The following is a 17,116-nucleotide window of genomic DNA, read 5'->3' as shown; positions in this document are numbered from 1 at the left end:
GTCAAAATCCATGCAAGACTTACACCCTTAATGGCGAGATCCTAACAAGAACTGAAGCAGAACGAGATTTAGGGGTGATCGTCAGTGAAGACATGAAGACTGCCAATCAAGTGGAGCAAGCTTCCTCCAAAGCAAGGCAAATCATAGGTTGCATACACAGGAGTTTCGTCAGCCGTAAACCTGAAGTCATTATGCCATTGTATAGATACATGGTGAGACCTCACCTAGAGTACTGTGTGCAATTCTGGAGGCCGCATTACCTTAAGGATGTGCTGAGGCTAGAGTCGGTTCAGAGAATGGCCACCCGGATGGTCTCAGGACTCAAGGACCTCCCGTACGAGGAGCGGCTAGAAAAGTTACAGCTCTACTCACTCGAGGAACGCAGAGAGAGGGGAGACATGATCGAGATGTTCAAGTATCTCACGGGCCGCATCGAGGTCTCAAGGGTCCCACGGCAACAAGGGGGCATCCATGGAAAATCAGGGGCGGGAAACTGCACGGTGACACCAGGAAATTCTTTTTCACTGAAAGGGTGGTTGATCGCTGGAATAGTCTTCCACTTCAGGTCATTGAGGCCAGCAGTGTGCCTGATTTTAAGGCCAAATGGGATAGACATGTGGGATCTATTCACAGTGACAGGTAGGGGAGGGTCATTGGGGTGGGCAGACTAGATGGGCCGTGGCCCTTATCTGCCGTCTATTTCTATGTTTCTATGAACTCAATTTGCATTGCTCAGAGCGCTGCCATTGTCTCTTACAAGTGCATTTTGGACTCAGTGGCCACCAGCCAAGTGTCCCCTGAGGAAGGCGTCTACCACTCGTCAAAACAGGGATCCTCGTTGGGACTACTTGTTTTGAATAAAGACTCAATCATTGGTTGAAAAGATGCCTCCCTTGTCTTTCTGTTTGGCTGCTTATATACCAAGGCGAGGAGTTCTTCTGTTTGCCTGTCTGCAAAGAACTCAATTAGCTATGTTCCTTATGCTTTCCCTAAAGTTTACTCTACTATTGGACATTTAGTGCAGCTTAGAGGGAACACTGCTCCCCTTGTAAGAACAAAAAAAAAAAAAAAAGAAGAGGGGAACAGTAGGGGATTTTTTAACACAATAGGGATGGACCCTTCTATCTACCAGCTACTTCCCCAGTAGTTCTGACACTGATAGCATTATGCACACTGTATACATGTTAAGAGAATTATGTTTGAAAAATCTAAATAATGCAACATACTCCAAGTTTCCAGTTTTATTTAAAATTTGATAATCCACTTATCAGGTTTCTAAGCGGCATGCATTACTAAAAGAAAATGTGGGATACATGGACACAGATGCATGGATGTACAGGAAACAGAAGGAGAAAAGGAAAAAACAACATTCCAAGATAGGATAGGGAGACAATTAGGCCAAGATTCTGTAAACTGCGTCCCGATAGTAGGCAGCTGTAGGCGTCCTACAGCTGTCTAACCAGCCAATCGGGACATATGTTTAAAAAAAAAAAAATGCTCCCAAGGCAGGCCGCCTATATTGAAGGCACCTCCGGGAGCCTAAGGAGGCCCGAGAACCACCTAAGCTCGCCTAAGGATAGGCATAGCATTAGGTGAACCTAAGCTGCCGTGTCTCCCTAGGCCAGCAGGAGATGCGTTGCCTTTGCGATCTACTGGTCGACTATGATCGACCATTTGGGCACCCCTGCCCTACAGCTTAGGTTGTAGGAAACGAAACTGAGATTCCAGGGGTGAGTAACAGGAGATGACCACAGGAGGAGGGGCTAGAAATTGGTTTTAAGTTCCCTACAATCTAAGGCTGGAAGAGATTGATAACCTTACTGTGTAGATTCCAAAGGAATTGTACAAGAAATCATCAATACACACAAGGGAAATCTAAACAAGCCAGAGTAGTACAAATTGATCCTGCACAATGTTATCGAGAAACTATGTCTTTCAAAAATGCAGAACAAAGATTCCAGTATAGATTAAGTAACCATAAATTAGAAATATAAATACATATACAAAAATTTAACTGAACCCCAAAGAAGCCAAACTCTGCATTCAGTAAATACTACAGAAAACAATGATGCACATCCTCCTGTACTGTGTAAGATATAAAGACAGCAGAAATAAACCTCAAAAACATATATTGCAATCACTACATTAAAAATTAATACATACAAATGGAAATTTAAAAGAAAGGAAAATAAGACAATATTTTATTGGACGAACTTAAAACATTTTTCAATTAGCTCCAAGACCTCCTTCCTCAGGTCAAGACACTAAGGGGTCCTTTTACTAAGGCATGCTAACCGATTTAGTGAGTGCTAAATCCTAACACGTCCATAGAATATAATGGACGCATTAGCATTTAGCGCGCACTAAATCGGCTAGCCACCTTAGTAAAAGACCCCCTAAGTTGCTGTTATAGCATCCTGTCCTGACCTGAGAAAAGAGATCTGGTCTCTGAGTCAAAAATGTATTAAAATTAGTCCAATGAAAAGATATCTTAATTCCATTTTCTATTCGTATTTATTAACATGGGTACCAAACTACCTTATCCTAAATTAAAAAATAATTCCTCAACTCCACCATAGTGCTTTTCAAAAGAAATAAAATAAAATTGCCATTTCAAACAATCATCTGGTCTTCCTATAATGGACAACATTACTTGAAGATTAGTTTTAAACATGCCATGCTCACCTACAAAGTACAATTTACCTGCAGAAATGGAATAAAGTCTTCTTGCTCCAAACAGTTGCTCCCAGGTTTCATGAGAATATATATGAATTTTGATGAATCATCAAAGCAATTCTGAAGTATTCTGACATATCAATATAAAAGAACAGAATTAACATTATGAGGGTGTACCGATTTTTTTTTTATCAATCATGATGTCTAATTTAATTATCACTAAACATCTTCACTATTTAATTTCTTTTCAATCATATCAGTAGACTGACCAATTTTACTAGCCAGGACCACAGCACTTCAAGCAAGGTTTATAGTCTGCATGCACTCATCCCTCCTTGATGGATGGGCTGCTACTGGCCAATCCAGGGAGTGTCTCTTCCACCCATGCTATTTCCTGTTTGTCTTACAGAGATTGTTGTTTGGGGGCACAGATTCAAATTATCACAGATTTACCTAATTAAGCAAAGTAGTCCCTAAATATCACTACTCCTCCTGTCTCCCCCTAAACATTCAACATCCTGATCTGTTCATCAGCTTCACTAGATTATTATCTGTACAACATAGCATACATCTTGTAATGCTATATGAGTATTTTAATAGTGGTAGTAAAAATCAACAAACGCAGTCTCAAATCAAATAGACTATTTGTAAGCAGAACAAATAACACAGTTACACAGTAGCTGACAGCAGAAAGAGATTAATTGGCCCATTCAATCACTGCAGTTATTCCTGTCAGTAATGGTAAGGTTACATAGCTTTTCATCAAACCTAATTTGCATATTTTTGACAGGTGGCCAGTGTTCCCGCTAAGCTGCGCTGGGGTGCGCTGACGCACAAAATATTACCTCGCAGCGCACAAGTTTCTCGTCACAGCGCACACAGTGTAGAGCACAGTTCTTCAACCGCCGGTCCGCAAACAAAATCTTGCCGGTCCGCGAAGGATTCGGTCCCCGCCGCAACGAAAGGCCGGCGTCAGCTGACTTGCAACTTCCTGTTGCAGTCGCTGTGCCGGGACTCCTGCCTTCGCCGGGACTCCTGCCTTCCACCGCGTTTGCCTCCTGCCTTGTCTCCGCACCTCCAGACCAGCAGCGGCAGCTGTGTATGCTTTTAACTTCGGCACAGAGCTGCCCCTAATCAATAGTTTAGCGCGGTTTCATAAGGCAGCCTCGGGGCCTTTGCTAGGCCGGCCCACATCGCATCATCGAAGCGGGCCGGCTATCAAAGGCCCCGAGGCTGCCTCATGAAACCGCGCTAAACTATTGATTAGGGGCAGCTCTGTGCCGAAGTTAAAAGCATACAGAGCTGCCGCTGCTGGTCTGAACTCTTGGGCCGCTGAAGGAGGGCAAAAAGCAGCTGTCCTGGAGGTTTCCCTTCCTCTCGCCTTTACAGGTTCCTTTTTTCCACCTTTTTTTTTTTTCCTTCAAACGGCAACGGGCCCCAGCATCGACATCAATCAAGTAAGTTCCACTGTCAATCAAGCGGTTCTGCTCGGCCAAAGCTTCCCCTGTGACATGAGCCACCCTCAGGGGAAAGAAAGTGACCCACAAAGGTGAGGGGAAGGGGGGCAGAGGATGGAAGTTGGGGGGGGGGGGAGAGAGAGAGAGAGAGAGAAGGGGCAGATGATGGAATGGAGGAGATGAGAGAGAGAGAGAAGGGGACAGATGATGGAAGTGAGAAGAAGGGAGAGAGAGCAGAAGGCAGATGGATGTCAGTTGAGAAGGGAGAGCAGATGCTGAATGGAAGTGGGGAAAGAACACATACTGGATGGAAGGAGGAGATAAATAAAGGGGGAAGAAAATAGTAAGATAATGGAGGGGTGAGGGAAAGGGGTGACAAGCTGTGTGTAGACACAGTGAAAAGAGGGAAACGGGACTAAATAGTAAGAAAGAATTTAATTTAGATGGAGGCAGAAAATAGAGAAGGAAGACCAGAGAAGAAAAGGGAAGAGAGAGCAGAGAATGATCAGATCTGAGTGGAGGAAATGAGAAGAGAGATATGCTAAAAACCACAGGGGGGAGGGAAGGATAGAGATGCCAGACCATGAGGGGAACAGAAGGAAGATGATGGATGCTAGACCAAATTGGGGGGTGGGGGGGGGCAGGAGGAGAGATGGCAGGGAAAGACAGACAGTGAATGGAAGGGGCAGATGCTGGACTGAAGAGACAGAGAAGGTTATCATGCTGCTGTACCGGGCCATGGTACGCCCTCACCTGGAGTACTGCGTCCAGCACTGGTACTTTAAGAAGGACACGGTACTACTCGAAAGGATCCAGAGAAGAGCAACTAAAATGGTTAAGGGGCTGGAGGAGTTGCCGTACAGCGAAAGATTAGAGAAACTGGGCCTCTTCTCCCTTGAGCAGAGGAGATTGAGAGGGGACATGATAGAAACATTCAAGGTACTGAAGGGAATAGACTTAGTAGCTAAGGCAGGGAGAACGAGAGGGCACTCTCTAAAGTTGAAAGGGGATAGATTCCATACAAACGTAAGGAAGTTCTGTGGTAGAAAGCAACATATTTATTTGGCTCATAACTTGCTGGCGCCCGATATTTTTAGCTCACAGTGAAAAAAGTTTGCTCACAACACCCGCCCGCTTAGAGGGAACACTGGGACTGGCCACATCCACTTCCAAATATCATCAGAAGTGAGTGTCCAAGTCCTGTCACTCTCCACCGTCTTTGATGGTCACTGGATACGATGTTGTGACTCTGCTCGAGCCCAATTTGCATAACCCTGCCCCAAACCTGCTTATTTAGTGACATCACAGGATGTGATCTAATGACTCCACCCAGACCATGCCCCTTTTCAAGATGGCAGTGAAGACTGGATGTCCCTGTCATTTCCTGTTTCACAGTACTCGCTGCCATCTTGGATGGGTCATGGGATAGGAAGTGACTATCTTCCAACATAGCCCTCTGCAGTCCTGGAGAAGCATGTATAGTTTGTTTGTTTTTTATTCATCCATCCTTCTCAGCTTGTTTTTCAGTCCTCTGAGTTTTTGTGGGTTTTTTATTTGTTTTGTTTTTAATACATAAAAATGCTCAAGGGTAAACACCTTCCTTTCAGAAAAAATAAAATTAACTTTTTTTTATACAGCTCCTAAACACCAGCTTTCCTGATGACAAGCAAAAAACAAACAAAAAACCCCAAAAAGATTGGATTTCTCTCTCTGCACGTTTTAAACACTGAAAGCTGTCAGCTCACTCTACCTCCATCAAGTGGTATGCATTAAGCAGAACATAAATAAGCTTCGGCAGAAATGGATGTAAAACAAACCTTTTAAAAAAAAATTAGATACAGTTCCTGTTCAGCCTACTAAATTCTGCCCAACATCACACACACACTGGAAGCTTCATGTATATATTATTGATCCTCCCCTCTTACTTCAGGACTGCACTCTGACTTCCAGTGAAGTTCACAGCAGTGCCCTGTAATGTGCCCCTCAGCTCTGTTGCCATGTCTGGGTGGTCAGTCCATCCCAATGCTGGCCCCTCCCACATCCAAATGGTCTTGTTCTGGGCATTTGGGACTTGGTTGAAATTTTAGTATAAATTCAGATGTAGTGGCGGTCTAGAACATCAATCGCCTGGACATAAAGATAAACGATTTTCAAAAAAACACATATTTTAGACGTACATTTTAAGAATGGATATTTTGCTGCTGCCGACTTTCGGGGACTAGCACCCTACGTTCAAATCAAACTTAGATATAGTTTTTTATTATGGCCCTCCACATGACTCTGGTGGTAAAGCATCTAGACCAATTATTTATTTTATTTTCCTTTATTTCTCTAGTATTATTGTGTTAATTTTTATTCATGTTATTAATACCTGCTAATTATTCCCATTTTGCTTCTAGACCAGACTTGGGCAACTCCGGTCCTCGAGGGCCGGAATCCAGTCGGGTTTTCAGGATTTCCCCAATGAATATGCATGAGATCTATTTGCATGCACTGCTTTCAATGCATATTCATTGGGGAAATCCTGAAACCCGATTGGATTCCAGCCCTCGAGGACCGTAGTTGCCCATGTCTGTTCTAGACAGTACATTGCTATTACATCTAGGCCTTTATCTAGGCCCCTGAAGCTTTGTGTGTTTTTGCATTAATTTATCAGCTGATGTAATTAAACATTTATTTTTGTATACCATGATTGCATTTTGTGTTACTATTTGGTATTTTGCCAAGTACCTGTGACCTGGGTTGGCCACTGTTGGAAGCTGGTTAATTAACTAGGGAATCTTTGGTTGGACCCAGTATGGCAATTCTTTTGTTCTTATAGGAGACCGTGTCTACTAAGATAAGGGGACAATGGACTCTGGATCAAAAACGAGCAAAACCTAAAAATATAGCTTGCTCTGCACTTCAAGAGCTAAATATAATGCGTGTGGGAGAAGTGAGCTTTTATCATTTACTCACTTCACTTGCACTGAAAAATCTCTACTTACTTTCTCCACATTGCAACAAACTTATGAACTGACACATAGCCTGTTCTGTCTCCACCAGCAGCATAAAATAAGGGCGCTTTCCAGTAAAGTGGACAATTGCAAGCCTAGAAGACAACATAAAAGACAGGTTAGATGAATAATGAAAGGCAACTGCAATTCCTTACCACTTGTAGGAGCAGAACATTGAAACTAATTAGTTATGGTATTTTTATATAACCATTAGTGGCAGTTGCCCTCTAATTTCAAGGAGAGAAGAATTTTGTTTAACGGTTTAATTCCTTTCCTATTATGAGCAGAGTTGTCAGAGTTGAGAATGTAGGTTTGGAAAACACTTATACTGGGATTATCTGACCTGTGGCTCTAGTTATATTTTACTACAAACCAACCAACCAACCATAATCTATAACAGTGTTTCTCAATCTTTTCAAGCCAAGTACCCCCTAAGCTAACAAATACATCTAACAGAGTACACCTGTCCAAGCTCCGCTCCAGACCCGCCCAAACTCCACCCTTGACTCCACCCCCATAATAATAGTACTAATTGTAATGCAATTTCTTCCATCCATTTTTCATATACACACAATACAATCTTATTAATACACTAGTGTTTAAGCCCGTTACATTAACAGATGCTAGAATATATGTCTTTCTTTCTGTCTCTTTCCCTGCCCGCTGACTGCCTCTCTCCCTGGCCCGCTGTCTGTCTGTCTCTCTCCCTGGCCCCCTTTGTCTATCTTTCTGTCTGTCTCTCTCCCTGGCCCCCTTTATCTGTCTTTCTTTCTGTCTGTCTCTCTCCCTGGCCCCCTGTCTGTCTGTCTCTCTCCACATCCTTCCCCCCCAAAGCAAAGCAATATAGTTCCCTGTTCCTAATAAATCATATTCCTCTCCCCCCAAAGGAAAGTAAGATTGTTTCCTAGGCTCCTTACCTAGCACACTCCCCTTTACCGAAATCAATGCAAGATAGTTCACAGCTTCCCCAGCACACACTCTTCCCACAAAACAAAGTAAAATAGCTCCCTTCCCCAAGCAGGCTTATCTGAAGTTTCCTTTGTTTTCGGAGGCAGATGGGGCAGGGACCGCCGCAGGCTCCTTTTTTTAGCTGATGAAATCACCGTGTAAAAACCTTCACTGCCGTAGGATCCTTATTTAGTAAACCGCAACAACCAAAGGCTCCTTATGTAGGCATATGCAAACTGCCGCTGGGGAAAGCAACACAACCATTGCTAGGGAAACCGCCGCATGCAAAGTGACACAGGCTGTTTCTAATGCGCATGCGGGAGCACGGCACCACGGAGGCACGGAGCCACGAAGATTTAAGTACGCATGCACGCTAAGGGTTTTATTATAGCGGATAATGGTAACCACAAAATTTAAAAAACATCTACCACCCAACATGTTCCATTCCCACCCCCGCCACAGGAACAGGAATGGGCCAGGCAAGTTCAGCAACTGCATGTGGCCAGCCCACAGGCCTTCCCCTGACGTCAATTCTGACATCAAAGAGAAGGTTCCAAGCCAGCCAGCCTGGCCCATCCCTATTGCTGCAGCAGCGGCGGGGGTGTTGGGAATGGAGCGTGTACGGTGGCAGGGTTGGCTTTGGGAGTGGGGCAGGGAGGAGTCAGTGGTAACGGCAGTGGCTTCAGCAGGGAGGCAGGCAAGGAGAGATCCCAGGAGGTGGCCATCCCGCTTACCCCCAACAGGTGGCCCGCATACCTCCCCCACTGAGGTACGTGTACCGCAGGTTGTGAAACACTGAGTTATAAAAGACTTAACAAATGAATATTATATCCTATGCTCTGAAATGCAATCGGTGCTCTAGCAGGGGGGAAGGGAGGGGGGGTTTACTGGAAATCCCATCATTGCTGGGGTTACCATATTTTTCTCCAGGAGCCAGCCAACATGGATTCAGGAAAGGGAAGTCATGTTTGAAGAACCTACTTCAATTTTTTGAGACAGTGAACAGACAAATTGATAATGGAGAACCGGTGGATATTATATACTTGGATTTTCAGAAAGCGTTCGACAAGGTTCCACATGTAAGACTCCTCAGGAAACTGCAAGGCCATGGAATAGAAGGAGACATACTAAGATGAATAGGCAAATGGCTGGAGAACAGAAGGCAGAGAGTGGGCATAAATGGTAAATTCTCAGACTGGGAGACTGTGACTAGCGGTGTGCCCCAGGGCTCGGTACTTGGGCCCATCTTATTTAATATCTTCATATATGACCTGGAGGATGGAACATCCAGTGAGATCATCAAGTTTGCAGATGACACAAAGCTATGCCGGGCAATCGAATCGCAGGACAGTGAGGAACTCCAGAGCAACTTGAGCCGATTGGAGAATTGGGCAGATAAATGGCAGATGAAGTTTAATGTGGAAAAATGCAAAGTGAAGCACTTAGGCAGAAAAAATAATGATCACAAGTATAGTATGTCAGGTGCAACTCTGGGAAAAACCGAACAGGAAAGGGACCCGGGCATATTAATCGATAGGACCCTGAAGCCGTTGGCCCAATGCACGGCGGCAGCGAAGAACGCAAATAGAATACTAGGCATGATAAAGAAGGGAATCACGAGTAGATCGGAGAAAGTAATACTGCCGCTTTATAGAGCGATGGTCAGACCATATTTGGAATACATTAGTCTCTATACTTAAAGAAGGATATAAAAATACTCGAGAGTGTGCAGAGACGAGCAACAAAGCTAATAAAGGACATGGAGAACTTGGAATATGAGGAATGACTTAAGAGACTGGGATTGTTCTCCCTTGAGAAGAGGAGACTGCGAGGAGATACGATCGAGACTTTCAAAATACTGAAAGGAATCGACAAAACAGAGCAGGATAAAAAATTATTTACAATGTCCAATGTGACACGGACAAGAGGACATGGACTGAAGCTAAGGGGGGAACAAGTTCAGAACAAATATCAGGAAGTTCTGCTTCACGCAACGAGTGGTGGACACCTGGAATGCTCTCCCAGAAGAGGTAATTGTAGAATCCATCGTTCTAGGATTTAAGGGTAAGTTAGATGTACATCTCCTTATGAGTGGCATAAGGTGACATAGGTAAGGGTAAGCTTGATGCACATCTCCTTATGAGAAGCTTAGAGTGATATGGACTAAAACTATGCCAGGGTACACCTGGCGGGGCCTCCACGTGTGCAGATCGCCGGACTAGATGAACCTAGGGTCTGTTCCAGAGATGGCACTTCAAAAAAAAAAAAAAAAGAAACCTTGGACACATGACCCTGCCCAGTTCTGCCTCCAGCCCCACCCCCACCCCCACAAAGCCTCAACTCTTCCTACAAGCAGTTTCACGACATGGAATGCATATCCCACTTGTCCAGAAACAGAATGGGATTGTATAAGAAACAAACTTTTCGGACGTTCAAGCAGCCTGCATTCTTAGCAAACTGTTCACAGCAGAAGGGCATTCTAAGAAATATTGTGCTGAATGTCACATGAAAAATCCAAGGTACGCATGTCACTATAACCTGCATATACTGTATGGTGAGCCCTCCAAAACCCAATGTTCCCACCTATACACCACAACAAAGACCCTTATGCCTGCAGATGTCATCTTTATATAGGTACAGTAGGTTTTGGAGGGCTCACCATGCAATATGGAAAAATGATGTCCTTACCTGTTAATTTTCTTTCCTTTAGACGCAGCAGATGAATCCAGAGACTAGTGAGATAGCACACATCTACCAGCACATGGAGCTAGAGAAACTGATTAACAGGTGGTCCCATTGGCTGGCACTCATCCTGTATCTTCAGTATTGCTCCTTGCCTAAGCATCCAGAACCAGTATTATGCTTAGCATGTAAAAAACTTTTTTCCCATAACAAATTTCAAAGATAATCATACAGAATACAAGTACCAACTATAACCAAATTTCTGAAACATGCAAAAGAGAAACCAGCCTGAAAGCTAGCCTGATCGTGTACCCCTCTAGAAGATTGAACGAGTACTGAATCTACTCTTGAGACCAGACTCCTTGTGCTGAGGTTTGAAGGCACTGAGCCCCCTAACCCGACAGCTTGGTATGTTTGGTGACTATGATACAATCCAGCAAAGATCATATCATGCCTTTGAATATACTGATCTCACTGAGCCACCAAACTATGTTGAGCAATGCCTTAAGATACTGGGAACCACTGGAACAAAAGCAGCTGTTGCAGCGTTCTTCTCATGTGAAAGTGAGCCTAAGGTGACAGTGGAGTCACCACCATGGATCCTAGAACCTATACAGAAATTCATACTGTTGTTCTTGGTGACTGAACAAGAAGGCGAACCTGAGACTGTAACCTGTCTCCCCAGTCTCTGGAAAGAAACACCTTTCTCACCTACTTGACTAACAACACTCCCAGATATTCCAGCACTACTGCCAGGGAATGAAAAGAAGCTCGCGCCTCTGATGTGCGGGAAGGCACCAGCTCCCTTAACTGAGTTCTAGCCTTTCACAGAAGTAACTCCGTAGAAAACTAAATTTCCACCTCACAATAAAACTTAAGTGTTTAACAAAATAAAATTTCCATTGTTTAGAACCACTCGACAACGAACCTTCAGCTCTCACACAACCACAAAACAACACCCGCAGTTCAAATACAAGTAGAATTAAACATATACTCGCAACCTTGTTATTAGTGCCAGTAGATACCGGTAAATGCCGGTTGTTCAGTACTAGCAGGGCAGAAATGTAACTGTGGTGTCCCCTTTTTTTTTATTAAGGGAAAGAAGAAAAATAGGGACTACGTCAGACCCTCTATCACTGGAGGGAGGGTGAGGCAGGGACCTGGGGGGGCCCAAGTGTAACCCCTAAAGCCAGCACTGTTCAGCCGGACACCCCTGTCTCACTGAAGAGAAAACCTCAACAGGAGAAAATAATTGCCCAGTCACAGCCAGAATCTAGGAGTTAGTTGAATAGCGACCATCACCTGCTGGAAATAGAGCATACTGAAGATACAGGAGGCGTGCCAGCCAATTAACCACCTGTTAATCAGTTTCTCTATCTTCATCTGCTGGTAGATGTGTGTATTCCACTAGTCTCTGGATTCATCTGCTGCTGTTGCTAAGGAAAAGCAAGTTATAGTGACATCTGACTTGGGGCTTTTAATGACATTCACTGCAGTAACCCTTAGAGTGCCCCTCTGCTCTACTATGGAGTTGTAAATGAGTCTGTAAGAAAGGATGGAAAGTACTGGGTTTTTTCCCACTTATTTGGGTGGTGGAAGGGGATCAGTGACCACTGAATGAGTAAGGAGAGGGGCATGCTTTAATCCCTCATCTGGTCAGTTTGGGCACCTTTTTGATCCTTATTCGTTTTTAAAACAGACTTAGCCCCAAACATCTAAATGGTGCCTCAGATGTTTTGTTAAAAGTTTGATTATCTCTGCAGAATGTTCAAGTCCTAAGCCCACCCAAAACATGCCTCTAACACACCCCTTAAGATTTAGACACACTGAAGAGAAAATGACCAGAAAGATATCTAGAAAGTCTGTTTTGAGAATGCCCACTTGGACGTTTCGACTAGTAAGACATCCAAGTGCTGGTTCATGCTGTCTTTTGGATATTTATCTTTTTTGAAAATGAGCTCTAATATACTTGAAAAATTCAATGATGGAAATAAAATCAACATCTTTTCAATTTAATAGGGCAAGAGTGCTATAATTTTATGTTACACAGCTGCTGGCAACATTTAACTTAACTAAATTTAGGACTCCTTTTACTAAAAATCACTAGGTTTTTAGCGCAAGCCAGTTTGGTAAATGTTCCGACGTTCTATGAGCAGCGGAGCATTTACCTCACTGGCCCACGCTAAAAACCTCTAGCGCCGTTTAGTAAAACCTAGTGTTAGTTGGCTAGACAGACTCTCCAAAGAAAAGAAATGTTTTATTTTATTTAAGATATTAAGACAATTAATCAAATTCATATTATGAATAGACTGAAAAAAAAACCTCACCTTTGTCACTTCGCCCATGTCTTCTAATGTTACCCTTTCACTTGGAAATTGAGAAAAGGTTTTCTCTATTTTTTCAATAATGGCATCTATATTCATATTGATACTTGGACATCCTCGAGGAAAATAAAACTTGGGAATAGTTTGACTAAGTGCTGGTTTCAATGTCTCTTCTTTCTTCTGCTGAACCTACAATAAGCAAACACATTCAAACAATTCATATTACTTTAACACACAATTTGATATTGGTAAATAGGAGTTAGTTTTTTAAAAATAATAAATCAATGGGAGTACAAATATCCTCAGCATCCATGTTATATTTGTTGGGAGAATAGTAGTTTTGGATTACGCAGATTATAAATCTGAAGAGTTCTCGGTTGTCAGACATTCATTTTTATAAAATACTCGATTGAGATCATATTGAATCTTTACAGCATGATATTAATGAGATTGTAGCTAATGCTAAATAGGATGGTTTAATCTCTCAAAAAGAATATAATTTTTGTATCAACATCCCAAGTTACCTTATATCAGTTTTATATGAAAAATTCATATGGCATTGTGTAAAATGCCAGGTCAGCCCATAGTGTCTGGTAGGGGCTCATGGATTAGCGTATGAATCAGCTTTTGACATTTTTTTGTTTCTCCTACAAAATCTTATGTCAAAGACTACACATTTTCTTCAATGCTGAATGATTTGGATACTAGTGGTTTGGAACTGTTTTGTTGGTCACGTCTGATGTTATTTCATCCTATATAATAAAACGCTAGCCGCGCATGCGCACTCCTATCTGCATGTTCCGTGATCAGTAGGTCTGTGGCCGCAGGAGTGCGCATGCTCACCTAGCTGTGACAGTTCCCAGCAGAGAATCTGGACGCGGGCCTCCCTGCTCTTCAACTCCTCCAGGCAGTGGCAGACCAAACAGAACCGTTCCCCTTTTGCAAACGGCGACCACCGAAGGAGTCCACACCACCCGTCGTGGCCTCCCCCGAGGTGAGGCCGAGCTGCCTACTGACCTCTCCGAACTGCAGCGCGGACACGATGAGCAGCAGCATGCCTCCGAAACACAGGTACAGACCGTGCCGGTGCGACAGGCACATGTAGGTCTGTCTCTGCAGCAGCTTCAGCGCCGAAGTCAGCACCATGGAACGCCAGGCATGTCCCTGCCTCCCCCGCCGCCGGGCTCGGGCTCCTGGGGGGCCAGCGGCGCAAGCCGATCACGGGACCCCGGCTGGTGCTGAGGCTCCGCCTCCTCGCTTCCGCCCGACACGGCGCTGCCAGACCCGCGAGCAGGGTTGCCATGGAAACCCAGCCGGCATAACAAAAATGATGCAGTCACAAGGGTCAGTGAGAGGGGATCAGGAGTGACATGAACAGCAGGGACTTAGAGGGCATGAGAGCTACAGTTGGAGAGACTGAGGAAGGGAATGTTCAGATAAAGAACTGAGACTGAAGAAGAAAAATTAAAAAAAAAAAAAAAAAGGGAAGAGACACCTACAGGGAAACACAGGATCAGGAGCATACAGAGAAAACAGAAGTTTGCAGGAATCAGGAACATATAGAGAAAGGAGAGCAGAGACCCCTGCAAGAAGAGAAAAAGAGCAAAGAGACTGGGGATGAGAAAGAGAGCAGAGATGCTTGCAGGGAGAAAAAGCAAGGCAGTAATGTTACAGCTTGAGAGTGCAAAGTGAGGAAGAAAGCAGAGACAGCACTACACAGGGAAATGGATGGAGGAAAGAGACAGAAAGAAAAAGACAGACAGACATATATTCTAGCACCCATTAATGTAACGGGCTTAACGACTAGTTATCTAATATAATAAATAGCTAGCCGCGCATGCGCACTTCTATTTGCGTGTTCCGTGCACTGTAGGTATGTGGCCGAAGGAGTGCGCATGCGCGAGTCCCCGTATGCGCCAGTTAGCTGCATCGGGCGACAGGAGCGGCTCTGGCAGCGGATGCCTGGAGGAGGACTCATGGTCCTGCCGCTGCTGCCGCTGATGTTCACAGCGACCTGCACGTCGCCGACTCCCCCCCTCCCGCAACAACCGCTACCGCTCCTGTTCTTCCCCTCCCTCCAGTCACCGCTGCCATTCCTATTTAAAACGGCCTGCTGAGGTTCGCGGCCGGCTGTAGCGAACCTCGCAGGCCGCTCTCCACGTGGTAGCACGTTACCTCTGACGTGATCGCGTCAGAGGGAACATGCTACTGAGGTGAACAGCGGCCTGCGAGGTTCGCTACAGCTGGCCGCGAACCTCAGCAGGCCGTTTTAAATAGGAATGGCAGGCAAGACCCCCCACCTTCCCCGCCGCACCAAGGCCCCGGCGGTCGCTGGCTGTGCGGACGTGTTTCCTGAGTTTTTGCCTCCCTGGTATAAGATTAAATCCCGATCGCACGGCTCCAACCCAGACAGAAAAACAGGCACTGGCAGTCCCGGTCCCAGGCGGCAATGCAGTTTCTCCATCTCCTCCCTGCTCCTCCTCACACACAACCACAATCAGTCACAGCGTTCCGTCCGAACGAACAAGCGGTCAGCTGTGCGCCGGCCTGCCAGCGTGCACCTGCGCAAGAGTGAGAACCAACGAGCACGTGCTCCCTTGCCCTCTGCGCGAGACGGTGAGCCCATGAGCACATGCCAGCCCGCCAGCAGCAGCCACTTAGTTGGCTCTCAAACTGGTCAGGCGCTGAAGAAAGCCGGCAAAGAAGTGACCCTGGAAGGTAGGTGGTGTCTATTGGCTCTGCAAAATAAGATTTTGCAAGGGAAGGGGTATAATGATGGACAGGGAAAAGCCAAGCCTGCAAATGAAAAATGGGCAAGAACTGCATGTATATATAGAGAGAGAGAGAGGAAAAAAAAAAGTTGACAGGTAGCAGGATACAGATGTTTCAGGCTTGGTAAATAAGGGGAGCAGTGAAGGGGTGGTGGTGGACACAGGGGAGGTAAAAGGAAGGGAGAATGGACAGGGGGAGCAGGCAAGGGGTGGTGGTGGACAGCCGAGGAAAAAGAAAGACAGAAATACAGAAACAGGCTAAGGAGAGAGAGAGAGAGATAGAAATAAAGACAGACACACACACATATATTCTAGCACCCGTTAATGTAACGGGCTATAAGACTAGTACAATAATATTCCTTAAGATAAAAGTAATACATGTGGTTCATTAGCATATTTCTAAAATGTGCTTTGGTAAAGGCTCAACAAGAACAGCACCAACCAGTGAACTAGTAATCTGCACAAAGTGTGCCGAGTAACAATAAAAGGCCACTGATTGAGGTTGTTAAATGCAACCTGACCTCATAGTAGTAGCCAAATGGGATCATAAGAGAGCGAGATGTTATGAAGACCCAGGTAGAATGTCTAGATGGGTTCTGGAATGTGGGGTGTTTAAGGATGAAAGGGAAACAACAGGTTATGTGAAGCCCTTCATGGCTTAAGTTGTTGTATGATAGGGAACATCCTGATTGGGCTTACTGGGGTTAAAAAGTCGCCAGCTGTGTTGCTCTAGGGATTACCTTGAGAGCTCTGGATGGTCTTCTGTAAGGTGAACAGAGGTCAGTGCTCTAGGTTCACCAACTCAAATAGGAAATGTAATGTAGAGGAGAAATGGTACTTTCCAAGACAGGTAATGAAAGTCAAAGAGAGCAGAGGTGTAATTGGTAAAAAGATCAGCAAAGATAAGACCAGTCAGAGAGCACAACCTGCTAGAAAAGGTTTGACCAGAGGGTTGGAATCCCTAATTGTTTCCATCATTGTAGAAACAAATGGATGTTCAGGGAGAGGAGGATTATGGCTGAAAGGAAATATTAGAGGGACTAATAGCAGTGATTTGATGTACAAGCCAAAAAAAAATCTAACCTCAGGTTCTATGGAGATATGGAGTAAGATTACTGGACTGAGAGCTGTGCGCGCTAAGTATGACAACATAGAACCTCTCCTTAGTTAAACAGGAATAGTAGGAGGGCAACTGCAAAGAGAGTGACCAGAAATTTAGATGCAGCTGGTGAGGGAATTATACCAGGCAATGAAACAAAGCC

General features: G+C 44.7%; 1 protein-coding gene across 6 annotated transcripts in view; it reads right to left on the bottom strand.

Annotated features, from left to right (window-relative positions):
• Nucleotides 1-17,116, bottom strand: part of LOC117359206 (serine/threonine-protein phosphatase 2A regulatory subunit B'' subunit beta-like) — a 261,026-nt gene that overhangs the window by 167,224 nt on the left and 76,686 nt on the right. For all 6 annotated transcript variants that reach the window (XM_033941552.1, XM_033941551.1, XM_033941556.1 and 3 more), the window contains 3 exons: nt 13,087-13,272; nt 7,121-7,224; nt 2,704-2,806 (listed from right to left, as the gene is read on the bottom strand). In XM_033941552.1, coding sequence (XP_033797443.1) covers nt 2,704-2,806; nt 7,121-7,224; nt 13,087-13,272 — 393 coding nt within the window. The remainder of the gene's footprint in view (nt 1-2,703; nt 2,807-7,120; nt 7,225-13,086; nt 13,273-17,116) is intronic.

Source organism: Geotrypetes seraphini, chromosome 4, assembly GCF_902459505.1.
Source record: "Geotrypetes seraphini chromosome 4, aGeoSer1.1, whole genome shotgun sequence".
NCBI lineage: Eukaryota > Metazoa > Chordata > Amphibia > Gymnophiona > Dermophiidae > Geotrypetes > Geotrypetes seraphini.
Note: the sequence above shows the minus strand (reverse complement) of the source record. Positions and strands in the feature narration are given on the sequence as shown.